General features: G+C 49.0%; 1 protein-coding gene and 1 pseudogene across 1 annotated transcript in view; one reads left to right on the top strand and one right to left on the bottom strand.

Annotated features, from left to right (window-relative positions):
• itgav (integrin, alpha V) overlaps window positions 1–27,490 on the top strand; it is a 229,485-nt gene that overhangs the window by 68,828 nt on the left and 133,167 nt on the right. The window contains exons 4-5 of the mRNA XM_072477768.1: window positions 5,482–5,599; window positions 14,836–14,897. Coding sequence (XP_072333869.1) covers window positions 5,482–5,599; window positions 14,836–14,897 — 180 coding nt within the window. The remainder of the gene's footprint in view (window positions 1–5,481; window positions 5,600–14,835; window positions 14,898–27,490) is intronic.
• LOC140392523 (E3 ubiquitin-protein ligase RBX1-like) lies at window positions 12,411–13,099 on the bottom strand (annotated as a pseudogene).

Below are 27,490 nucleotides of genomic sequence, written 5' to 3' on the forward strand. Positions count from 1 at the left end.
TACATCCCTTCTTAAATAAGTGGACCAAAATTGTACACAGTACTCCAGGTGCAGTTTCACCAATGCCTTGTACAATTGCAGCAACACTTCCCTGCTTTTATACTCTAACTATGAAGGCCAACATTCCATTTGCCTTCCTTATTATCTGCTGTACCTGCATGCTAGTTTTTTGCGATTCAGGTATCTGCAGACGATAGCAATTCCACAATAGCAAGTGACAATTACACAATCCTTGTGAAGACACAGGACATAAAATTGCCTTGAGTAACAATGCAATGGAGGTAGTGTGACACTCTATCTGTCAGCTGCTTGCATGGCCCACACCAGTGTGCATGCAAGCCTGTCCATTGCATGAAAAACCTTGAATAGACATTATCTTGACACCACACAGGCAATTGACTAATATGACGCCAGGCTACCAAAATTGGTCAACAAATGTAGTAAGCAGTCTTACAACACCAGGTTAAAATCCAACAGGTTTGTTTCAAACACTAGCTTTCAGAGCACTGCTCTTTCGTCAGGTGAAGGTTCCTTCACCTGAGGAAGGAGCAGTACTCCGAAAGCTAGTGTTTGAAACAAACCTGTTGGACTTTAACCTGGTGTTGTAAGACTTCTTACTGTGCTCACCCCAGTCCAATGCCGGCATCTCCACAACAAATGTAGTGTCAGCTTCTTTGTTGTACCATGCAGTAGCATTATTTAAAAGGCAATACATCAAACACGCAGATAAGATCATTTTCTTTTCAACCCTTTCTATTGTAAAACGACTGGAATAGGTTTTGAATTTGTGCAAAAGTATTTTGGTGAGTTCCTGAATTTGCAAGAGAGTGTTGACGCTCGGCCCTCTCGGGAGGTGAACAACCAAAGCAAAGACTTCCTGCAGGAATGCTTTTGGGACAATTTGGAACAGAAGCCGTTGAAAGGGAAAGCTCGTTTGTCACTATCCAGGAGCACACAGGAGTTTGGTGATGTTAGCTGGTAGATGTTGGGCAGGATTCACCGTTACCCACGTCGATATCGAAATCGACGATCGGACGGAGAATCCCTTCCGGCGCCGAAATCGGGGGCGGAACCGGTTTGATGCCAGATTTCTGTCCTCTGCCCCCTCTGAATGGCGTAATCGTGTCGCGCGATGTGTCGCGCGATGTGTCGCGCGATGTGTCACGCGGTGCACGCCGTTGGAACGGCGTTGGCGGGTCACCTGAAGGCCCTCCCCGATGCTCCGCCCCCAATGGTCCGTGTTCCCGATCGCGCGGGGGATGTGTGGTCTCAGCAGTCGGGAACCCAGCGTGACGGGTCCAGCGCCGCCATAGTCAGCCGGGAACCGTGCTGCTCGCCGGGGGAGCTACCGTGAGGGCTGGTGGGGGGTGGCCATGAGATGGCCTGTGGGGTTGCGGATGGTGGGTCGGGCCCGCGCATGGCCGGGCCATGTTGTGTGGCCGACCACTGCAGGTCGTCGGCATATGCGGCCACCGACCCGGCCAATCTCCAGCCGTTTATATTGTGGGAGCTGGGAGTTTTACTCGGCACGGCTGCTAACCCCTCACTGGTCGCAGCATCGATGAGGGTCTGCCACCAATTTTTGCCATCGTAAAACGCCGCAGTTCCCAGGCCGGCTTCAGCACTTAGCTTCCAAAACAGTGAATCCAGCCCGTTGCCTCTCTGATGAGCTTTCCCAGCTGGGGTACCAGTCCTCTGAGTTTTGACGAGAACTTTGCAGGATTGACTTAGCCAAGGTTTACAACAGTCTTCCAACAGTCATTGCTGACTGGTCCAATCTTTTTCTTGATTATTGGACTTGTTCTATAGTAGTATACCCAGCCAAACCTCCAAAGAGGATATTAAGGTTCAATTCAGCACCTCTCTCACTAGCATTACCCCACAGGTTACCAGAGTAATTAAATTCAATTACACAGATTGTCTTTGGGATACTTAAATTATTATCTCTGAATTTGCTAGCCCTGAACCACAGAAACTCTTGTTACCACACCCATTTTCCAACTGGGAAAGAAACTTGACAAGTTGTTCACACACTATACCGATTGTGTACAGTAACTAACATTCGGCAGACAGTGTACTTATTTCCCGGTCTTCCTCCCCTCTCTCTGATGATCTCTCTTTGCAACCAGAGAGGTGTGCTGGGATCTCTTTTATGCTTGCTTGATTTAATGCTTTATTTCAGCAGAATGAAGAAAATGAGGAATGGCAAGTTCTCCTCCTTAATGATTTTCTGAATTAACCAAAGTAATTTTGATTTTCAGGGACAACTTCCAGTGAAGGCAGGTCCATGCACAATAGCAAAAACCCCTAAGGCCATCACACACACCTTGATATTTGCTTTTGATGTTGGGATATGACTTTAATGTATTAAAATGTAAATACAAAGGTAGGCTTCCAACATCGCTCATTTCAAATTGTATTTCTATTCACCGCTATTCACTGCTGAAAATATTACCATTACAGTGAGAATCAATTTCTAAAATCTCACCTTGAACAAAATTCAGCTAATTTCGACCATCTCCTGTCTCGTGCACAAATCCCTATGCCCTCATTATTCCATCTCCATTATGCAGTGCTGGCTCTCTGTAGCTCAGGAAATCAGTTTCAAGTTCTTCATTTCGAAATCCAAGTACACCATCACCCCCAGCATCGCAAACCTTCTTCAGTTCTTTGACCCAGCCTGGACTCTCTAATGTTCAGATTGGATTGCTGCTTGCACACTAGCCAAATAAAGACTGATAAATGGTTCACGCATGACTCTTCTACCCTCTGAAAAAATTGTCCATATCCATCTTACCTTGCTATCATTCTCTGCCTTCAAAAGCATCTTCAAATCTTGCATATTTGCTTGTGCCTGTCATCCCCAGTAAGGCAGGTCATGTTCCAAACTTCAAAAGTTAAAGTGTACTCATTGTGGAATCTTCTGGAACTGACTTTCTTTTAAAAATTGAAAAAACAGGAACTACAAAAGAGAGCCACCGAAGATCATCTGACTTGGTCTGTGGATTCAAAACTGCCACACTGTCTTGAAAGGACAAAGGTTACATAGAAACAGAAAACAGGAGCAGAAGCAGGTCATTCTGCTCTTTTGAGCCTGCTTCACTATTCAATCTGATCAGGGTTGTTCCTCTATTTCAACGCCATACTCCCACTCTCTCCCCATACTCCTTCAGAATCTAGAAATTTTAAATATTTCCTTCTTAATATGGCCACCACAGTGGTATAGTGGTTAGCACTATGGCTTTACATGCCAGAGTCTCGGGTTCGATTCCCGGCTTGGGCCACTGTCTATGCGGAGTCTGCACGTTCTCCCTGTGTCTGCGTGGGTTTCCTCCCACAGTCCAAAGACGTGCTTGTTAGGTGAATTGGACATTCTGAATTTTCCCTCTGTGTACCCGAACAGGCGGCGGAATGTGGCGACTAGGGTCCTTTCACAGTAACTTCATTGCATTAATGTAAGCGTATTTGTGACAATAAAGATTATTATTATAAATATATTTAGCGATGGCCTTCTGTGGTAGAGAATTCCACAGGCTCACCATCCTCTGAGTGAAGAAGTTTCTCCTTATCTGAGCCCTAAATGGCTGACCCCATATCCTGAGACACTAATCCCTTGTTCTAGATCCTCCCAGCCAGAAGAAACATCATCCCTTCATCCAGTCTGCCCAGACCTGCCAGAATTTTGCATGTTTCAATGAGATCCCCACTCAAAGACCCAGTCGGCACAATACCTCCTCAGACGACAATCCTGTCAACCCAGAATTACGTCCCAAACTAAGAAGTGTCATTACCCAACTCCTTGACACCTTTCAAAAGACATTTCTTGACTTTAATGTTTGTTCTGAGACAAAGGTTGTGATTGTCTCAACTCTCCCATCCCAAGGTGTCTTCAAACAATAACCCAGGTTGTGGCGAATTCACTTAAGCCCAACACCGGGATTCTCCTGCAACTGGCCGGATGGCCCGATGCCGGCGCCAAGAGCGGCGCAAACCACTCCGGCGTTGGGCCGACCGTAAGGTGCGGATTCCCCCCACTTCCAAGGGCTAGGCCGGCGCCGAAGGGGTTGGCACCGTGCCAACCGGCACCGAAGGGCTGGCGCGAGTTGGCAAATGCGCGGAACCGCCGGCGTGGTTCCGCGCATGCGCAGACCGGCCGGCATGTTTCCTGCGCATGGGCAGGGGGTTTCTTCAATGCGCTGGCAATGGCGGAGCCCTACAGGGGCCGGCGCAGATGGAAAGAGTGCCCCCACTACACAGGCCCATCCGCAGATCGGTGGGCCCCGATCGCGGGCCAAGCCACCGTGGGGGGCGGATCTCCCCCCCCCCCCCCCCCCCCCCCCCCCGAGGACTCACCTAGCCGGCCTACAAGCCAGGTCCCGCCATGATGGGCCATGCCATTTCACGCCGGCGGGACTGGTCAGGAAACGATGGTCGCTCGGCCATCGGGGCCCGGAGAATTGCCGGGGGGCGCTGCCAACAGCCCCCGACTGGCGTGGCGTAAGCCCCACACCCGCCCGAAAACTGGCGCCGGAGAATACACCAGCCAGCGTCGGAGCGGCGGGGCAGGATTTGCGCCGCCTCCCGGGGATTCTCTGACCCGGCAGGTGGTCGGAGAATCCCGCCCCTTTTTTCATAAAGGAACTGTGAGAAACCATGTTGGTTTCCCTATTTAAACTTTAAGTGCTGACAGCAGAGAAAAGCTACAACAGCATAAAGGGGAGAAACATCTATGTCTTAAGAGCAGGAGACTGTAACATCGTAAGGTCTTCAAGCCTGTTCCTTTTCAAGTTAACCAATAAAGCAAAACAACCTCCTGGCAACGAGACTACAAGTTTTGTGACCTGCAGAATGTCCATCTTTTTGAGAGACTTCCTGTAGTGACTTTGGTGTATGACTTTGGCTTTCCCTCCCAAACTACACTTCAGTATGGAAAATGCCTTCTCAGGCCTATATCATGAGTTTTCCAAGACAAACCAATCTTGTGAATTGTGAACATTTCCTTTTGTTTATAACTTGCAATAGTGCACTCTTTTAAAAATACATTTTTTTTTTTAGAGTACCCAATTCTTTTTTTTCCCCAATTAAGGGGCAATTTAGTGTGGCCAATTCATCTACCCTGCACATCTTTGGGTTGAGACCCACGCAGGCATGGGGAGAATATGCAAACTCCACATGGACAGTGACCTGGGGCCGGGATTGAATCCGGGTCCTCGGTGCAGTGAAGCAGCAGTGCTAACCGCTTTGCCGCCATGCCGCCCCATTATTCTCTTTAAACGTATTTTCCTTGAGTGTGTGACTGGGTGAATGAGTGATGCAATGTTAGATTTTTGGGGTGAGCCTGTGAATAAACAATATTTATTTAAACTCATGAAAAGCTTACTGTTGGTTATTCAAATTGTCCACATACTCAGATGTTGCTAAAAGCTGGCTGACAATTAGGAGCAGAGGTGTCCTTGCTTACACTTTTATTTCTGTGTCCAGGCTTGTGCTCCCCGTTATCACTGGAGAACGTTAGGAACTCAAGAACGTGAACCAGTGGGTACTTGTTTTCTTGCAGATGGGGAAACGATAGTGGAGTATGCACCGTGTCGAACAACAGGTTAGTTTGACAGGACGACTTTTCACTGGAGCTTTATGTATACTACTTTAGAACAAAATAGCGGATCTCTAGCATGATATGAACATGATAATTGCTTGAAAAGTCAATGTTGCCAAAAGGATCCTTTCAAAAAACCATACGAAGAATGGTCAGAAATCTTTTTATTGCTTTATTTCTGGTGTTTGTGAATTATATTTTGAAACCATGAACAACAGTCCAAGCATGTGCAGGTTAGGTGGGATTATGTGGATGGGGTGGGGAGTAGGCTTAGGTAGGGTGCTCTTTCAGAGAGTCGGTGCAGATTAAATTTGCTGTATGGCCTCCTGCATTGGGATGTTTCGATCGATTCTATGGAGTGAAACATCGGCATACTTTGTTTGATCAGATAGGGGTAAAGCTTTCTGGCGTCCACTGTATCAACTGCATTGTTAGTGCCTTGCATTCAGTCAGCAGCTTATCGGAGAACCATGCGTGCATTGACTGTGATCTTTCCATCAAAGTCAATGGATAGAAAAACGCAAGAAAGTCAGTCCTCTTTTTAGATGGTTCACCTGATGAGGCCTCAAATTTAAATTTATATTCTCTTATGCTATGTTCTTAGGAGCAGAAATAGGCTATTCATTCCTTCAAGCATGCTTTGCCATTGAATACGATAATGGCTAATCTGATTGTGGCACATTGGGTAGAGTCCCTGGGCTGGATTCTCCGGAGCCTGTTGCCAAAATCCTGTTCGGCGGTCGGGATGAGAATGGATTTTCACGCCAAAATCGGGGCTGGCGCCGGTTTGCCGCCAGTCTGCCATGCTCCGCCCCCTGCAAACTAGCGTCATCATGGCGCGCGGCATGTGACGTTTCAACGGTGTTGGCACGTCATCGGCTGGCCCACTGCCCCCGCTCTCATTGGGCCGAGTTCCCGACAGTGCGGGCCACGTGTGGTCACAACTGTGCTTGAACCTGGCGTGATGGCTGCGGACTGTGTCCAGCACTACCACACACGGCTGGGATCCATGCTGCTGGCTGGGGGGACTCCTGCTAGGGCTGGAGGGACTGGTGGGGGATGGCCAGGGGATGGGCTGCGGAGTCACGCATGGCGGGTTGGGGTCGCCTACAGTCGGCACTATTTTGTACGGCGCGACCGGTGCAGGTAGTCAGCCGTGCACATGCGCGGCCCGGGTCCAGCCATTTCACACGGTGCCGGTGCTAGCCCTTCACTGGTACCGGAATCGGTGAGGGGTTCACGCCGATTTGCCAATCGTGAAAACCACTGATCCCACGCTGGCGTCAGCACTTAGCTGCAGAAACGGAGAATTCTTCCCCCTGTCTCTGAGCCAGGAGCTCCAGGTTTGATTCCCACTCCAGGATTTGATGACTATGGAAGGTGCATTCAAACATGGCCAAACAGGTTGTTTATAAATCCTATGGCAGGTGGTAAGAACAAGAGAGTCTCCTGGTGAGCCATGCTTGATGCAGAGTGACACCTACCAAACTATAGCCATTGGCAACAGGCTAGTGACCTTTTCCAGGAAAAACTAACCATAGAAACAGATTTAAGCATGTGCTTTGTCTGCTTTTTTGCCATTCGGCCTGGGAAGAGCAAATAAGAATATCTGTAAGGGCCCACAGTTTCAAACTCATGAAAAGTAGCTTTAGGACTAATAGAAATTCTTCTTCACAAAATGATTAACACATAGATGGGAGTCCTGAATTAGGCAGTGAAATCAATAGCTATGGAATCCTATAAACAAACAGCTGAAGTATGTGATGTAGAGAGGAAACTATTTTTGTTGGATGAATAGGATACGATGGGCCAAAAGGGGGAACTTCATCTTTATCTATCTTGTGCCTTAATTTTGGAATTGGTTTGGGTAGTTGTAGCTGTGCAAGGCAGCTAAATTACTACCAACATAGAAGTAATCATTAACTTAGATTGATAACTGTCTGCATTCTGATTGCTTTTACTTGGGAGCTTGATAGTTAATTATGAGCCAGATCATTCTTGGTAATGATATCAACATTTGCTTTAAAAATTTCACCAGCAAATTACACAGAAAAACAAGTAACCTGCCAAAATTACAAATAATTATTTGCAATTAATATTTCATAATGTTGTGATGGTTTCGAGATAAAAATGTTCACCCATTGTTGCAATATCTGGTCACTAAGGGTAAAATTCCCTGCTTTCATTCCCATGTAAGAGTAGTTATCTCATCTGATCCCCATGTGAATATAGTCTTCACGAGTGAAAGTTGAGTCTTTAACAAATGATTTAATAGAATACATGGTGCAGTTTCTTTTAAGATCTAACAGATGTCATTGGGGCCTATTCAAAGTGTTTCACAATGTACTTTCTTTAGAGGACAATAGGAACATCCACTCATGGAGGTTGTGCAGCATCAGAATTCCTCTTTTTCTTCAATAAATTGTATTTGTCAGTCCTTTCGTTGAGCTGAGTACCTGCAGAGAGGGCCATGAATAACCCTTTCTGATTGGCAAACAACTGAGCCTCTGCTCTGATTTGTCAGATTGTAGTTGAGATCAGGAACTTTGCTTCACTACTTAAAATAAAGACTCACATTTAGAGGTTTTTACAAATGCATTGGTCGGGAATCTCCATTCCGCCAGCCCCGTTTTCCAGCGTGGCGCAACCCCGCTGGTAGCGGCATTCTCCGTACCCGCAGCCCGCCGATGGGATTTCACATTGTGGCCACCCCATGCCGTTGCGAAACCTGCAGGCTGCCAGTGAAGCGGAGTGTTATAACCTGCCTACTTACCATTGGCTGGGGACTAATGACAATCCCACAATCCTGTGGGAGTATGAGCTTCCCCAATGAGGGGGGCGGAGAAACCATTAGTAAACTCCTAGTATAAATAAAGCTGGCCAGTTCAGGAACCAGCAGGAAGGAGTGTGCAGCAAGGGAAGTTGCTGCTGCTGTTATATATATATATATATATATATATATATATATATATATATATATTATTGTAAATAAATGTTTATTACTTTGTATCCTTAAAACTCGTGCTGGATTCTTCGTGGCCCTCACAAAACTGGCGACGAAGGTTAAAGTGAATAGCTGTCTACACTGCTGAAGCCACCTCCCTGAGTTTTTGTTGGATACAGGTTGGAAGTTGTTTTCTATTATACCATGCCTCTATATGGACGTTTGGATGTTTTTGATGCTGCACTGGAAAGCTGGAACCAGTACACACAACGGATGCGTTACTATTTCCGGGCAAACAATATCACCGAAAACGAGCGTCAGGTGGTCATATTGCTCACTGCCTGTGGCCCGCATACCTTTGGCGTGATTCGGAGCCTTACGTACCCAGCTGCGCCTGACACCAAAACGTTTGATGAACTTGTGAATATAGTGGGGCAACATTTTAACCCAACCCCGTCCACGATAGTCCAGCGTTACCAGTTTAATACCGCTGAGAGGACCCCTGGAGAATCCCTTGCCGATTTTCTATCCAGGCTACGCAGGGTTGCGGAGTACTGTGACTATGGTGAGACCTTGTCAGATATGTTACGCGACCGTTTGGTTTGCGGTATTAACAATGCGGCCACCCAGAACGAGGAGTGCAGGAGCTACAGGGAATGAAAGTGCATGCCTTGGGGCGCAACCCCTTCCGTCCGAAAACGTCCCCCCGCACTCCTGCGGTACCTTGGGTGAGGCAACGTCCGGACCGACGCCAGTGGCTGTCGGACATTCCTCCCCGAAGGGAGCCTTCTCCAGAACCAATGGATGAGGAGCCATGTCCGTGTCAGACTTGTAGGCGCCGACCCCGTCGCGGACGGCGGTCCTGGGGGCGCCAGAGGCGGCGTCGTTCCGACCGAAACTGGGACCAGCCCAGGGGCCGTAACTGGGACCAGCCCAGGGGCCGTACCTTCCATGTGGATGAACATGCGGCGACTATTCCTGAGGACGTGGAGACGGAGGACGACTGCCTGCAGCTGCATTGTGTGGCAGCTCCCCGTGTGGCCCCCATTAAGGTGACAGTATGGGTCAATGGCCACACGCTTGAGATGGAGTTGGACACTGGCGCAGCGGTCTCCGTGATCGCCCAGAGGACATTCGACCGCATCAAGCAGGGTATACAGACCCTTACATTAACCGACTCACAGGCCAGGTTGGCCACCTACACGGGGGAACCACTGGACATTGCAGGAACTACAATGACCCCTGTTGTTTATGGACGCCAGGAGGGGCGTTTCCCACTTATCGTGGTGCGTGGTCATGGGCCCAGCCTGTTGGGTCGGGACTGGTTGCGCCATTTGCGGTTGCAATGGCAGCACATCCTCCAAACAGTTTCTGAAGGGTTGACTGAGGTGCTAGGACGATACCCAGATGTATTCCAGCCTGGTTTGGGGAAAATAAAAGGGTCCGTAGCCCGTATCCAAGTCGAACCGGAGCCACGCCGCGCTATTTCCTGGCGCGCCCGGTGCCTTACGCTTTGCTCGAGAAGGTAGAAGGGGAGCTCACTCGTTTGGAGAGTTTGGGTATTATCAGGCCCATCCGTTTTGCTGACTGGGCAGCACCAATTGTACCTGTAATGAAGCCAGATGCCACAGTTCGCTATAAACTTCCAGTGAATACGGCTTCCCGACTCGACCGATATCCAATGCCTCGCATAGAGAATCTCTACACGAAGCTTGCAGGTGGACTCTCGTTCACAAAATTAGATATGAGTCACGCCTACCTGCAGTTGGAGCTGGACCCTGCCTCCCGACCATATGTAACGATTAATACACACCGGGGCCTGTATGAATATACACGGTTGCCCTTTGGAGTATCCTCTGCCTGTGCAATTTTTCAACGTGTTATGGAGGGCATTTTGAGAGGTTTACCACGTGTTGCTGGCTACTTAGATGACGTTTTGATTACAGGGACGTCGGAGCAGGAACATTTGGAAAACCTGGAGGCTGTCCTTAGACGCCTTTCGGAGGTTGGAGTCCGTTTACGTCGCACAAAGTGCGTATTTGCGGCAAAGGAAGTAGTCGACCTAGGTTATCGGGTGGACCGCGAAGGTTTGCACCCCGTCGCAGAGAAGGTGCATGCAATTCATCATGCCCCCGCCCCGACTGACACTTTGCATCTTCGTTCTTTTCTCGATCTCGTAAACTATTACGGGAAGTTCCTCCCCAATCTGGCAACTACGCTGGCCCCTTTGCACCTTCTGCTAAAGAAAAATCACACCAGGGTTTGGGGTCAGCCGCAAGAAACCGCTTTCCGGCGGGTAAAGCAACAATTGTCGTCGTCTGGGTTACTAACCCACTATGATCCTGGAAAGCCTTTGTTCGTCACATGTGATGCATCCCCGTATGGTATTGGGGCTGTCCTGTCCCACAAGATGGAGAACGAGGCCGAGCGACCGATAGCTTTCGCCTCCCGCACATTGACTGCAGCGGAGTAAAAGTACGCGCAGCTCGAGAAGGGGGGCCTGGCAGTGGTTTTTTGCGGTGAAACGCTTCCACCAGTACGTGTATGGCCGCCGTTTCACTATCGTGACTGATCATAAGCCTCTGCTGGGACTTTTCAGAGAGGATAAGCCAATACCGTCCATTGCTTCCGCACGGATCCAGCGCTGGGCTTTGTTGCTTGCTGCATACGAATATTCTCTGGAGCACAAACCAGGTCCGCAGATAGCAAATGCCGACGCACTGAGCCGATTGCCTTTATCGACCGGCCCCATGTCGACCCCCACGATCGGTGAGGTGGTTGCAACCCTAAATTTTATGGACACCTTGCCTGTCACGGCATCACAGATCCGTGAGTGGACCCAGACGGAGCCAGTCCTGTCAAAGGTTCGGCACATAGTCCTGTATGGTGGGCAGCATAGACAGCTCCCAGGCGAGTTGCGGGCATTTTCCTCCAAGCTGTCAGAATTCAGCGTGGAAGACGGCATCCTCTTGTGGGGGACGCGTGTGATTGTCCCGGAAAAAGGCCAGGAGCTGATACTAACAGACTTGCACAATGGGCATCCAGGTGTGACCAAAATGAAAATGTTGGCCCGGAGTTATGTCTGGTGGCCAGGCCTCGACAACGACATTGAGAAGGTGGCCCAAAACTGCTCCATTTGCCAGGAGCATCAGAAGCTTCCGCCGGCCGCGCCCCTACATCACTGGGAATGGCCAGGACGGGGCACGCTTGCATCCAGATTTCGCAGGCCCTTTTCAAGGATCCATGTTCCTTCTATTAATTGACGCCCAGTCTAAATGGCTGGAGGTGCATAAGGTGCAGGGACAACGTCCTGCGCAACAATTGAAAAGATGCGTTTGTCGTTTAGTACGCATGGCCTCCCCGAGGTGCTGGTCACGGATAACGGCACTCCATTCACGAGTGAGGAGTTTGCGAGGTTCACGAAGATGAACGGCATACGCCATATCCGCACTGCCCCTTACCGCCTGTCTTCAAATGGGTTGGCAGAGCACAGCGCAGACATTCAAAAGAGGCCTAAAGAAGCAGTCTTCCGGATCAATGGACACTAGACTGGCTCGCTTTTTGTTTACGTATAGGACCACCCCCCATGCGGTGACTGGGGTAGCTCCCGCAGAACTTCTAATGGGCCGGAGACTTCGCACCTGCCTTAGTATGGTTTTCCCGGATATTGGCGCAAAAGTACGCCGCACACAAGAACGGCAGGGCCAGGGATTTTCTCTGCATCGGCTGATTTTGCAGTTTGTGCCGGGTGACCCAGTGTTCGTTCGTAATTTTGCTGGTGGTGCCCAATGGATTCCTGGTGTAATCTTTCGCCAAACGGGCCCTATATCTTTTAAAAAAATTTTTTTTAAATTTACATTTAAAAAAAAATTTTTTTCTGCTAAACTCAATTGTTTATTAAATAACATACAAATTAGAAAAGAGCCGATGAAAACCTCAGCCTTTCCCCTCTCTGATGTGGAGAAGCAAAAAACAAGAATGTTTGCAGGTGGTGTGTGCAATGGCCTTTGACTACGATACAGAGTCTTCAGATACTTTAACATAAGCTGGAACGCTTGTAACTGGAGAAAGTAAATGGATTTTTTTAATAAAAGGGGCTGGAGTTTGTCAAGTCTTTGCTATATGAATAAACACTCTACAATTAGAGCTAATGAGACGGGGGAAGCAGATGGGAGTGGAATTCTGAAGACACAGCATCAGGAGGGCTGCAGAATGATTTCTGCTCCTTCCACTCAGTGGCCATACTTCTGGAATTCCCACTCCCGGTTGTCCAGAGGGCAAACTTGTCTAGTCTTCAGCCAACGTGAAATGCAGTGGAAATGGAAAGCATGATTACACACCCCCCATGCGACAGTGCATTCCTCTGAAGTTGCGGAAGCTTGGTTTGCCTGACATTCTATACATAGGTCCATGATGTGATTTCGGCAGATGGCGCAGTTATCTACCACAATGTCCCAGGCCCACAGGGCGACTGCATTCCACTATTTAACCTCAAAGCGCTTCTTGCCGCCGGCGCTGTTGGTGGAACTTGGAGCGTCCACATCCATCGCCGTCGCCATTTTGTCTGAAATGGGCCCTATATCTTACCAGGTGCAAGCCCAGGGTCGTCTCCAGCGCAAACATGTAGACCACGTTCGGTCCAGAAGACTATCCCCTCAAAAGGTTCCCCGCCCCCGGAGCTAATTTCTACAGCCGCAGAGACCAGAGACAAGGGAAGGTAGTCCTCACAATCTTCCACTGGTGCCTCACTCGAAGCCTGCGCAGGTCGTTACGGAACCGAATGGAGATAGAGACGCTGACATGACGGAGGCAGCAGACTCTGACTCTGAGATGGAGACACAGGAGGCATCAGAGGGGGAATCCTCGGGTCCACGGGCCGTGGATGTACAACCGTTGCGCCGTTCATCACGGAAGCGCCGGTCTCCATCTCGTTACACGCCACCTGATCCAGCACCGTGTGCAAATGGTGTCCGGCCTGCGGCCAAACGAGTCCGACGCCCTCCTTCGCCAGGGTCTTCGGTGGATTCCTTGGACTTTGGGGCGGGAGTGATGTTATAACCTGCCTACTTACCATTGGCTGGGGACTAATGACAATCCCACAATCCTGTGGGAGTATGAGCTTCCCCAATGAGGGGAGCGGAGAAACCATTAGTAAACTCCTAGTATAAATAAAGCTGGCCAGTTCAGAAACCAGCAGGAAGGAGTGTGCAGCAAGGGAAGTTGCTGCTGCTGTTATATGTATATGGTATTGTAAATAAATGTTATTACTTTGTATCCTTAAACCTCGTGCTGGATTCTTCGTGGCCCTCACAAAACGGAGGATCCCACTGATGGAGAATCGCGCAGATTATATCCCAAGGTGTTTATAGAAATGCAGTCCTTTTCGAAGTACAGCTGCTGTCTCATTGTGGAAAACACGACAGCCAATTTGCTTGTAGCAAACTCTCGCAGCAGTGTGATAATGACAAGATAATTAGTTGCAATGTTGTTGATTGAGGAATGTTGGCCAGGTCAGTGTGGATCACTCCCCAGCTGTTTGAAATAGTGCAATGAGATTGTTTGAGCCTACCTAAAGCAAACGGGACCTTTGTTTAACATCTCATCTTAAAGATTGCAATCCTGAGAGTGCAGCACTCCCTCTATCATTCTGGAGTATCAGTCAAGATTCTCTGATGTCTCACTAAGGCATTCTCTTGGATGTAGCAGAATGGGTGAAGGATTGACATTGGCTATCTTGTCGTTCCAGTCAGGCATGCAAAGGTTAATTGTGGTGGGGGGGGGGGGTGGATTCGAGACATCACAAGAGTTGTGGAGGACACAAGAGATCAGGATGGGTGCAGTTTAAAGGGTTAGCTTGCTGCGGCTGAAAGAAACATAGCCCTTCATGCCCACAAACAATGCTGTACAACAACTTCGCTACAAATCCAGCCCTTTTCGTCTCCTTTTACCCAAGAAACTGGCTGGAGTTCTAAAAATAAAAACCTTGTTAAAATGAAAGCAGGCATCGGGTCAAATTTTTGTTGACTGACCCACCACCCATGCATTGATTGGTCAACTGCCCCTCATCTTGTTTTGGTTAGGACTGGAAGTGGGAAGGTTCAAGGTGGCTTGGAGTCGAATTTGAAATTTTCAACATTTTATCTTCCTACATGACCCAAACTTACCTAGCAGGACAAATCTTCCTTTTCATGTTACCCTGCACTCTCAAAGCAAAACTAATAATGTAAGTATCATGGAAATAATTTTAAACCATTATCTCAACAATAACTTTTGCCTTGTTTTTCTCTTTTTTAAGTCAAGACTGGAGCTGATGGCCAAGGATTTTGTCAGGGAGGTTTCAGCATTGACTTTACAACGGTAGGAACAGAATATGCTTTTCATTTTAGCCAGATTTGATTTTAATTGATTAATTGTTTTGTACCTTTTATTTAGAAATTTCTGACCCATCCGCATGGATGACCATTGTGCACATTTATGAGTGACCTTTTCCACTTGCATATAAGTGAAGTGTGACTTTCTCATGGGCTAGCATTTTATGTGCTATCGCCGACTCTCGGAAGCCCACTGCCAATTAACGCTCACATGAGCAATAATTGGCAGTGGGCAGGACTTCTGTCTGCCTTCGGAATGAAATCTCCAACACATCCAGCCACAGCGCTGCAATGGTCATAAGAGGTACTGCAGCACTCTGCCTGGAACTAAGCCTTGAGACCGTCCTCAAGGTAAGTCCTGGGAGCAGGTCGATAGGGGATGCCCTTGGGGGGGGGGGGGGGGGGGGGGGGGCAGGAGCGGGAAGATCGCAGCGTTGGAGATTAGGCCAGTGGAGAGGGAGAACCGGAGCTGCAAAGTACCATAGGGAAGGCACCTCAATTCTGAAGGGGCCATCAGATTGACACTGCCACCTGAGAGTCCGTACGACGCTTCTTCAGAGAAAAGTAAGTTAATACTGGACAGTCAATATTGCTTTTCAAGGGCAGGTCATGTTTGACAAATTTAATTGAGTTCTTTGACAAGGTGACACAGGCAGTGGATGAAGGTAGTGCCATGGGTGTTGTATATTTGGACTTTCAGAAAGCATTTGATACAGTGCCACATGGCAGGTTGGTTAGCAAATGTTTGGGATTGACGGGTCCTTGGCAGCATGGATTAGAAGTTGACAAAGAGATAGGAAACAGAGGATAGGTACAGATGGGCTTTTCTCAGACTGGAGACGAGTTGAAAGTGGTGTTCCCCAGGGCTCAGTGTAGGGACCCTTGCTTTTTCTGATTTATATAACTGATTTAAAAGTGGGTGTTCAGGGCAAAATCTCTAAATTTGCAGATGATACTAAGCTAGGGAGAATAAACAAATGGACTTTAACCTGCTATCCACCAGGAAGGCAGTGCACCAATTCCCCCAGACATGGGGGACCTTTTATGAACATGGAGAGAAGGCTAGCCACCTACTGGCTCACCAACTGAGAAAGCAGGCTGCCATGAGGGAGATAGCGCCAGTGAAGGATAGCAGAGGCACACTGGTAGCCAAACCAAAAAAGGTCAACCAGCATTTGGGATCTCCTTATAATAATAATTTACTGAGGACTGTACACCTCTGTGCCCCCCGATGGGGTCTCGGGGATGAAACGGTTCCTTGATGGACTGGATATAGCAGTCGTGGGGGGCGTTGGAGGAAGGAACTGGAAGCGCCAATGAGACTGGGATAGGTCAAGGGAAGCATCGATTCCATGCAGGCAGGGAAGGCAACGCGACCCAATGGGTTCCCGGCGGACTTCTATTAAAATTTGCACTAGCTCTGGCCCTGCACCTACGGGAGATGTTCACAGACTTGCTAGTGAGGGCTCCCTGCCTCCTACGCTAGCCACCATATCACTGAAATCCAAAAAAGGCAAAGACCTGACGGAATGCGAATCATATAGACCCATTTCGCTGCTTACCGAAGATGCAAAATTCCTGGCCAAGAGACTGCATACCAGAAATGGTCACCGAGGACCAGACGGGCTTTGTCAAGGGTAGACAGCTAACTGCAAACGTCAGACGGTTGAATGTGATTTTAATGCAATCAGGGGAGAGAACACCAGAGGTGATCGTCTCCCTGGATGCAGAAAAGGCCTTCGACAGAGTCGAATGGAAGTACCTCGTTGAGGTACTGAAACGGTTTGAGCTAGGGACCGGGTTCACCTCCTTGGTGAAACTCCTGTACAACGCCCCAAAGGCGAGTGTTCGGACGAACACCACCAGCCTGAATACTTAAAGCTGCACAGAAGCATCAGGCAAGGATGCCCACTGTCCCCCGCTGCTCCTGTTCGCCATGGCAATTGAACCCCTGGCAATCATCCTGCGAGACTCAAGAGGTTGGAAGCGTATCCGAAGAGGAGGCAGGGAGCACAGAGTCTCACTTTATGCAGCTCGGACCCACGGAACGGTGTGAAGGCGATCATGAGGCTGCTGGAAGAGTTTGGGGCCTTCTCGGGCTACAAACTCAACCTGCGCAAGAGTGAGGTATTCCCAATGAACCCGAACAGGGGAGGGAGGGAGCTGAAGTGTCTACCATTCAAACTAGCCCAATACAACTTCCGCTACCTGGGGATTCGGATAGCCCACGATTGACGCTGATTCACAAATGGAATCTGACCAGTCTGGCGGCGGGCGTTAAAAAGGACCTACAGAGATGGGATGCACTCCCGCTCTCCCTGGCAGGGAGGGTGCAGATGATCAATATGAACGTACTGCCAAGGTTCCTATTCCTGTTTAGATCCATATCGATCTTCATCCCCAAGGCCTTTTACCAAGGAATTGACATAATGATTATGGCGTTTGTGTGGGGGAGAGGGGGGGGAAGAATCCAAGAATCCTCAAGACTATACTGCAGAAGAGACGAAACATATGCGGCCTGGCCCTCTCAGACTTGCAATACTACCACTGGGCAACCACAGCCAAGAGAGTGAGTGGGTGGGTAAGGGAACCGAGCACGGAATGGATGAGGCTGTAGGGAATCACCCTCCGAGCCCTCGCCACGGCAGCGTTCCCATCCTCACTGACAAAATATATGTCTAGCCCAGTGGTGGTAGCCGCTTTGAAAAGATGGAACCAGATGAGACAACACTTTGGCTCAACCGAGATGTTCACCATGGCCCCCATCTGCAATAACCACAAATTCTCATCAGTCATGTTAGACGCTACTTTTAAGAAGTGGAGACAGGATGGGGGGGGGGAACGCTAGCGATCAGGGACTTTTACATGGAAGACGACTCGCAAACCTAAATGAGCTAACGGAGAGACTCGAGCTACCGAATGGAAAGGACTTCCGACATTTACAAATCAAAAACTTTCTCTGCAAGGAGATGACGAGATACCCTTGGGCCCCGAGAGACACATTGCTGGAGAAACTACTGGATGCAGACAGTATGTGCGGACTTTTCGGACGACTTTTAGAAAGGGCGAGAACACCATTAGCCTCACCCTGTCACCTGTTGTTTACCAAAAACTTTATGCCAATCTTAAGTTGCTTTCCCCATCCTAACATCCTGTGCACCCATTGTTCATTAGGGACAGGATTGTAGAACTGGCATCCTCTTTACTCCATGGATCGTTAAAGGGACAGGATATCAGAAGTGGCTTCCTTTTCACATCCAGAGGATATTGGGGGCCACTGATAAAACTTGCTTACCTCCACTGTGTAATCTGTTGATCACACATCTCCTGTGTCTCAAAAACATGGGCAAGTTAGCTAGCTAGCTTAAATCCCATCATGCATTGTGGCCACTGCTTGTAGCCAGAGTTTACACGATTATCGCTGCTATGTCCTAAAATATAGGTTTAATGGCGAATAATGATTACCCAGTACACTTTCTATAATTAATCTCATCCTTAATAAACTAATTTATGTAAAACTACTCGGGTGGCATCCTAGCTATTCAATTTTAAGAGGTCTCATCACTGGAAGTAGGGTGGGGACTCTGGAGTGAAGCACTACGTAGGGCAAACTCCACCGCCTCCTGTGCAAGGCTAAGCCTCATGCAGTTTAAAGTGGTGCACAGAGCACACCTAACCAGAACCCGAATGAACAGGTTCTGCCCGGAGGTGGAGGATAAATGTTAATGGTGCTAGGGAGGCTCGGCCAACCATGTCCACATGTTCTGGGCCTGCCCCCAACTTGTCGGGTTCTGGACAGCCTTCTTCGAGGTGATGTCCAAGATTGTGAGGGTGAGGGTGAAGCTGTGTCCAAGAGTGGCAGTCTTTGGGGTGTCGGACCAGCCAGAACTACATACGAGGAAGAGGGCCAATGCCCTTGCTTTTTTGCTTCTGTAATTGCACGTTGGAGAATCCTGCTTGGCTGGCGATCAGCATCGCCACAAACAGCTGCAGACTGGCTGGCCAACCTGTTGGAATTTCTCCACCTGAAAAAGGTCAAATCCACCATCCGAGGGTCGGACGAGGGCTTCCACAAAACGTGGGGACTAGTCATCAGCCTGTTCCAAGACCTGTTTGAAGCCAATAGCGAATAGGAAGGGAGGGGGGGACTAATGAGGGCAAACAGGATCACACACCACAGATTGGAACGGGGGGGGCGGCAAGAAAGGAACTCTGGGAAGTATCAGGAAGGGACGTGGGATAAGAGCGAGGGTGGGGGTGCAGAAAGCCCCCTCTAACAAAACAAAGCCATAGGGGCAACAACAACAACCACAAAATAAAAGAAAGAATACAACACTCAAGGCGGAAGAAGGGGCCAAGATGAGCCCAATTAACAATAGGGGGAGGAGGGAGGAAGGGGGAGCAAGGCAAGAGGGAGGGCCGATGAAAGGAGTCTCATTCTGTAAATATTATGGGCTGTATTCGGCGATTGGCTGGCGAATCCCTTTTGATGCCGAAATCGGGGGGGGGACACGCCGTTTTTCGGATGCACCGCCCCGTCATAAACGGTGTCATCGCTGAGTACGCCGCCGCACGCCATTACGATGGCTTTAGGATGTCACCTGTGGGCCTCCCCCAATGGACTGACGTCCCGATGGCGTGGGGCGCGTGTACTCAGTTTTCGGGGACCTCACGTGAGCATTGCGGGCTGAGTCCAGCACCGCCACAGCTGGGGGGGCTTTGGCGTGGGCTGGGGGGACTGGTGGAGGGTGGTCCGGGGGTGGCGAAGGAGGATTACAGGGAGTCCGCGCGGCCGGTGCCATGTTGTGCGGCGAGGCCACTACAGGTCGTCACCGTGCACATGAGCCGCCACGGACCCAGCAATTGTATGTCTGTATCTGCAAGTAGGAGGCTTTACGTGGCACAGCTGGTTTGTTTGAGATTGCGCGGTTGTTTGAAGGCAAGTAGTTGGGGTGTGGGGATGACCTTGGCAAGATGTTCGTCTTCATCGATGACGTACTGAAGGCTGCGAAGAAGATGTAGTTTCTCCGCTCCGGTGAAGTACTGGGCGACGAAGGGTACTCTGTTGGTTGTGTCCTGTGTTTGTCTTCTGAGGAGGTTGGTGCATTTTTTTTGCTGTGGCGCGTTGGAACTGTCGATCGATGAGTCGAGTGCCATATATTTGCAGCAAACTACCCAGCCTTCAGAACAGCGACCACGACGCCACACAACCCTACCATGGCAATCTCTGCAAGACGTGCCAGATCATCGACATGGGTACCACCATTACACGTGAGAGCACCACCCACCAGGTACGCAGTACATACTCGTGCGACTCGGCCAACGTTGTCTACCTCACACGCTGCAGGAAAGGATGTCCCGTATGTGGTACATTGGCGAGACTATGCAGACGCTACGACAACGGATGAACGGACATCGCACGACAATCACCAGGCAGGAAAGTTCCCTTCCAGTCGGGGAACATTTCAGCATCAAGGGCATTCCGCCTCTGATCTTCGGGTAAGTGTTCTCCAAGGCAGCCTTCAGGACGCGTGACAACGCAGAATCGCCGAGTTCTGCACACATGAGTACGGCCTCAACTGGAGCTTGGATTCATGTCGCATTACATTCACCCCCCCCCCCCCCCCAAACCACCATCTGGCCTGGGCTTGCGAAATCCTACCAACTGTCCTGGTTTGAGACAATTCACTCCTGAACCTGGGATTACCCCTCTCTCTGGATCTGTAAAGACTTAATTACCTGCAAATACTCGCATTCAAAGTATCGTCTTGCATCTTTGACTTTGTCTATATATATGTTTCTTGAACTCGCCTCTTCATTCACCTGAGGAAGGAGCAGTGCTCCGAAAGCTGGTGATTTGAAACAAACCTGTTGAACTTTAACCTGGTGTTGTAAGACTTCTTACTGTGCTCACCTCAGTCCAACGCCGGCATCTCCACATCATATTTCGGGTAAAGAATTGTATTAATCACTCCACCACTACCGTGGCAATTCTCAACGTAACAACTTCAGGGAATTAGGTTTAGAACTTAGAACATAGAACAATACAGCGCAGTACAGGCCCTTCGGCCCACGATGTTGCACCGAAACAAAAGCCATCTAACTTACACTATGCCATTATCATCCATATGTTTATCCAATAAACTTTTAAATGCCCTCAATGTTGGCGAGTTCACTACTGTAGCAGGTAGGGCATTCCACGGCCTCACTACTCTTTGCGTAAAGAACCTACCTCTGACCTCTGTCCTATATCTATTACCCCTCAGTTTAAGGCTATGTCCCCTCGTGCCAGCCATATCCATCCGCGGGAGAAGGCTCTCACTGTCCACCCTATCCAACCCCCTGATCATTTTGTATGCCTCCATTAAGTCTCCTCTTAACCTTCTTCTCTCCAACGAAAACAACCTCAAGTCCATCAGCCTTTCCTCATAAGATTTTCCCTCCATACCAGGCAACATCCTGGTAAATCTCCTCTGCACCCGCTCCAAAGCCTCCACGTCCTTCCTATAATGCGGTGACCAGAACTGTACGCAATACTCCAAATGCGGCCGTACCAGAGTTCTGTACAGCTGCAACATGACCTCCCGACTCCGGAACTCAATCCCTCTACCAATAAAGGCCAACACTCCATAGGCCTTCTTCACAACCCTATCAACCTGGGTGGCAACTTTCAGGGATCTATGTACATGGACACCTAGATCCCTCTGCTCATCCACACTTTCAAGAACTTTACCATTAGCCAAATATTCCACATTCCTGTTATTCCTTCCAAAGTGAATCACCTCACACTTCTCTACATTAAACTCCATTTGCCACCTCTCAGCCCAGCTCTGCAGCTTATCTATATCCCTCTGTAACCTGCTACGTCCTTCCACACTATCGACAACACCACCGACTTTAGTATCGTCTGCAAATTTACTCACCCACCCTTCTGCGCCTTCCTCTAGGTCATTGATAAAAATGACAAACAGCAACGGCCCCAGAACAGATTCTTGTGGTACTCCACTTGTGACTGTACTCCATTCTGAACATATCCCATCAACCACCACCCTCTGTCTTCTTTCAGCTAGCCAATTTCTGATCCACATCTCTAAATCACCCTCAATCCCCAGCCTCCGTATTTTTTGCAATAGCCTACCGTGGGGAACCGTATCAAACGCTTTGCTGAAATCTATATACACCACATCAACTGCTCTACCCTCGTCTACCTGTTCAGTCACCTTCTCAAAGAACTCAATAAGGTTTGTGAGGCATGACCTACCCTTCACAAAGCCATGCTGACTATCCCTGATCATATTATTCCTATCTAGATGATGATAAATCTTGTCTCTTATAATCCCCTCCAAGACTTTACCCACTACAGACGTGAGGCTCACCGGTCTATAGTTGCCGGGGTTGTCTCTGCTCCCCTTTTTGAACAAAGGGACCACGTTTGCTGTCCTCCAGTCCTCTGGCACTATTCCTGTAGCCAATGATGACATAAAAATCAAAGCCAAAGGTCCAGCAATCTCTTCCCTGGCCTCCCCGAGAATCCTAGGATAAATCCCATCAGGTCCCGGGGACTTATCTATTTTCAGCCTGTCCAGAATTGCCAACACCTCTTCCCTACGTACCTCAATGCCATCTATTCTATTAGCCTGGGGCTCAGCATTCTCCTCCACAACATTATCTTTTTCCTGAGTGAATACTGACGAAAAATATTCATTTAGTATCTCGCCTATCTCTTCAGACTCCACACACAATTTCCCATCCCTGTCCTTGACTGGTCCTACTCTTTCCCTAGTCATTCGCTTATTCCTGACATACCTATAGAAAGCTTTTGGGTTTTCCTTGATCCTTCCTGCCAAATACTTCTCATGTCCCCTCCTTGCTCGTCTTAGCTCTCTCTTTAGATCCTTCCTCGCTACCTTGTAACTATCCATCGCCCCAACCGAAACTTCACACTTCATCTTCACATAGGCCTCCTTCTTCCTCTTAACAAGAGATTCCACTTCCTTGGTAAACCACGGTTCCCTCGCTCGACGCCTTCCTCCCTGTCTGACTGGTACATACTTATCAAGAACACGCAGTAGCTGATCCTTGAACAAGCCCCACTTATCCAGTGTGCCCAACACTTGCAGCCTACTTCTCCACCTTATCCCCCCCAAGTCACGTCTAATGGCATCATAATTGCCCTTCCCCCAGCTATAACTCTTGCCCTGCGGTGTATACTTATCCCTTTCCATCATTAACGTAAACGTCACCGAATTGTGGTCACTGTCCCCAAAGTGCTCTCCTACCTCCAAATCCAACACCTGGCCTGGTTCATTACCCAAAACCAAATCCAACGTGGCCTCTCCTCTTGTTGGCCTGTCAACATATTGTTTCAGGAAACCCTCCTGCACACACTGTCCAAAAAACGACCCATCTATTGTACTCGAACTATATCTTTTCCAGTCAATATTTGGAAAGTTAAAGTCTCCCATAATAACTACCCTGTTACTTTCACTCCTATCCAGAATCATCTTCGCCATCCTTTCCTCTACATCCCTAGAACTATTAGGAGGCCTATAAAAAACTCCCAACAGGGTGACCTCTCCTTTCCTGTTTCTAACTTCAGCCCATACTACCTCGGAAGAAGAGTCCCCATCTAGCATCCTCTCCGCCACCGTAATACTGCTCTTGACTAGCAGCGCCACACCTCCCCCTCTTTTACCTCCTTCTCTGAGCTTACCAAAACACCTAAACCCCGGAACCTGCAACATCCATTCCTGTCCCTGCTCTATCCATGTCTCCGAAATGGCCACAACATCGAAGTCCCAGGTACCAACCCATGCTGCCAGTTCCCCTACCTTGTTTCGTATACTCCTGGCATTGAAGTAGACACACTTCAAACCACCTACCTGAACACTGGCCCCCTCCTGCGACGTCAAATCTGTGCTCCTGACCTCTATACTCTCATTCTCCCTTACCCTAAAACTACAATCCAGGTTCCCATGCCCCTGCTGCATTAGTTTAAACCCCCCCCCAAAGATGTTTCTACATCTATAATAATAAGAATACAAAGGCCTTTTGTCTTCAGCAGGGTTCTCACTCAATCTTCTTGCACTTTACTGAAAGCTTCCCCAAAAGGTGGGTATGGGAATCATAGGTTCAGATTGAGACTTCCCCACTACCTGACAGGTCTGGCAGGTTTTGCAGAACCTAACCACATCTTTGTGGATGTGTGGCCTCAAGTGGGCTTTTGTATAGTTGTGCTAACATTACCAACCATGGGGATATAGTGAACCCAATCTCTCAGCTAGGTACCAATCCATCAATGGTGAGCAGGGAAGTACAGACAAACCTCACGCTGGGAGACAAGCTACCTGTCACTTTACATCTCTGAGCTCCTCTCACAGAGAAGCTCCGCCTCTTTGCCAGTCACTGCACCATGCTTGGAGTCCATGTTGCAGGCCTTGCAAGCCAAAAGGCAATTACCAAGGCCATTGGGCGAACAAGACAGCATAATCAGCAATCTGCCTCCCATGCAGCTGTCAGCGAGGGCTGGGCACCATATGTGGCACCTGCAAACGTAAGTTTAGGCATATTGAGCACAGCAATGGGTTTGCACAAGTGGGTTATGTTTTTTTGTGACTATCACATGTATCTAACAGTTAAAATTGGATTTTTTTGTTTTGCTTAAAAATCATAAAGATAAATGACTACTTTGCTCTGAAGCCCTAAGGGTCTTGTGTATTCAATGTGTTTTGTCCTAATCAGCACCTGATGAAAGATGTTTGAGGCAGCAAACTTTATTAGAGGCAGTGATGTGACCTTGGATTCACGGCATGTTTGTGAAATAGGGGCTGGTTTAGTACAGTGGGTTAAACAGCTGGCTTGTAATGCAGAACAAGGCCGGCAGCCCGGGTTCAATTCCTGTGCCAGCCTCCCCGAACAGGTGCCGGAATGTGGCGACTAGGGGCTTTTCACAGAAACTTCATTGAAGCCTACTTGTGACAATAAGCAATTATTATTTAATAAATATTTGGGAAGGAGGTGGTGCCCTGGTCTCAGACGGAAGACAAGTCTTGACAGCCTAGCTGAAGGAATGCTGAATCAAGGCCTCCCTGGTGTCCCTGTCTTCCTGAAAGTTCCTCATGTCAGGCTCCTCGTGCTCACCATGTGCCTATCCGGCCTTTGCATCTGAGTGATCATTGGGTTCCTCCTAGTGTCCTGTAGGTCCACTGGTTCCCCCTTGAAAGAGGAAAATTATGCAGACAACAGCTGAACCACGATGAGTGAACCAATGCTGGCAGATAGTCCATGGTGTCCCCGGCGTTTTTTAGACATTGGAACCTCATTTGTAACAGGCCTATTGTCCTCTCCGCCACCTTCCTTGTGGAGACATGGCAGCGATCGTATCTTTCCTCTGTCTCCGTCCAAGGGATCCTGAGTGGCATCATCTTTTCAAAGGAGAGCCCGTGTCACCCAACAACCATCCATCAAGGCGAATTGAAGTCGTACCTTACACAAACCTTTAGAATCTGGGTCCTGGGTTCGCACACAGTGTGAACACTCATTGATTTATACACCCTCCCTATTGACGAAAGCTCCCGGCTGGCACCTTGTTGATCACATGGGAGAAATTAATAGCATCCTGGATGGCGGTTGGGGAGGGGGGGGGGGCTCTGCAATTGTTGCAAAGCCTCTGCACCACTCCGCTTTGCTGGCTTGGTCTGTGCTGAAATGGATGAATACGCTTACCCGCCTGGACAAAGCATCAGTCACCGGATTGACACGCCTATGCACAGCTGACGCCACAAAAATCACCTACTGACCCCTGGAAAGATCTGGAAGAATAAAATGTTGAATACTCCAGTGACCGTGGCAACCAGGAGCATTTGTGTCCACCCACAAGAGTTGGAGGCTGTCTCCGGCCCAATCATCCAGCAAATGGAGATGATTGATTCCCTTGAAAGCCGTGTGCTAATTTAAAAATCACACAGGCAATGTAAAATCTAAGTGAATTAGTGTATAAATCACTTAAATTGACTTCTTCATTGTTGGTAGATATGCACCAGACTCTCACTTGCGCCCACCTACCAAAAATATCGTGACGGTGAACGATGATGTCGGAATGTGTGCTTGACATCTTCTCGCGCTTTTTTGTGCACTTCTGGAAGGGGCATGCACCCACCCGAACAATGTAAAATTCTGGCCTACGGATACAACTAGATTAAGGAAGTTAAATGCAGTGAATAGTATTTTATCAATTAGAGTGTTTTTATAATAGCAAATCCATCAGTGGCCACTTAAGAACTTTAGGGTGCATTTCAGTGGACTCAAGTAAATGGGTGCGATCTTCCCAAAAGAGAACAAAGTGCAAAGATGAGCCGTATGTTTCCCCGCACTCACAGTGCCGGGAAACACATGACTATTCAACGCGATGCACTTTGAGGCCACACACATTTTTTACAATGGGGAGTTCCGCTCGCCGGAACTCATCGTTGTAGTGAGAGATCGGGATACCATTTTTAAATGGCCTCCCGATCTCCGAGGCCCTATTCAATGGCACTTTGATGGGTTTTTTTTGCCTCATTGAGGAACTCCTCGTCAAGGCCATTCTTCTAACTCATTTCCTGCGAACTGAGCTCGCCAGTGTAGGAAGACTACTCGTGGATTGGGCACCATTTATAAAGGCAGCCCTGATCTTTCGACCCCCCCCTACTCAGCACCCCGACCTTGACCACAGATCCCCACGTCACCCAACCCACAAACGGGGCCAGATGAATCGGCACTCATGGGGTCCTCTGGGGTCCTTGATTCCCCCCTCTTTCCCCCCCCCCCCCTCCCCACCTCTTCGTGGAAAGGCACCCCCAGGCCTGACCACTGATGGGCAATCTGGGCACTGCCAGCAAGACACCCTGGCAGTGTCCCTGCCAGTCTGGTAATTGCAGAGAGCCCGTCGAGGTGCCATTGCAACATGTTCACAACTTTGTGAACCAGTACCAAACAACATCTGGTTGAGGAATCCTGGGCCTGGGCCCCGGGTGAATTGGGCGAGGACGTATTTGGGTAATTTCAACATGCGGACCTGGATCTTGCCCAGCGAGACCAAGATCCAGATCGTGATGCGCCACGGGATTCCGTAGAATCTTGCGAGATTCTTCATTCTCGTCCCTAGCTGGGCTCGTCGAGGCATTGCCCTTAATCTCAGCATGGACCCTGAGCCTGTCCAAGGTGGATGCTGGGTGAATTGGAAGGTGTGAGGACAAAGTGTGTTCAGTGCGGGGCATGAGTTGGTAGTAAATTGGTGTGGGGCTATAAAGGGTCATGGGGGCTGATAAAGGGCCATAGGTTGGCATTGATGTTATGAGAGGCCCTGGGGGTGGCTGGGAGTTACAGTTTGGCTTGAAGGATCATGGGGTTGGGTGAAGCCATGAGGTGGCATGGGCTGGCATGGAAGGGGCATGTGGAGTATGTGAACGGGGTTGAGGGATGAGGACTGGAGTACTTTTTTGTTTTGTTTTCTTTTATAGTTTTGACAAAGTGCTGGTGCACCCAGGCCAGCCTCCCACCAGCCCGCCTTTGCACCTGGCAGCCTCCAACCTCTTTTCA

The sequence above is a fragment of the Scyliorhinus torazame genome, chromosome 2, assembly GCF_047496885.1.
Source record: "Scyliorhinus torazame isolate Kashiwa2021f chromosome 2, sScyTor2.1, whole genome shotgun sequence".
Lineage (NCBI taxonomy): Eukaryota > Metazoa > Chordata > Chondrichthyes > Carcharhiniformes > Scyliorhinidae > Scyliorhinus > Scyliorhinus torazame.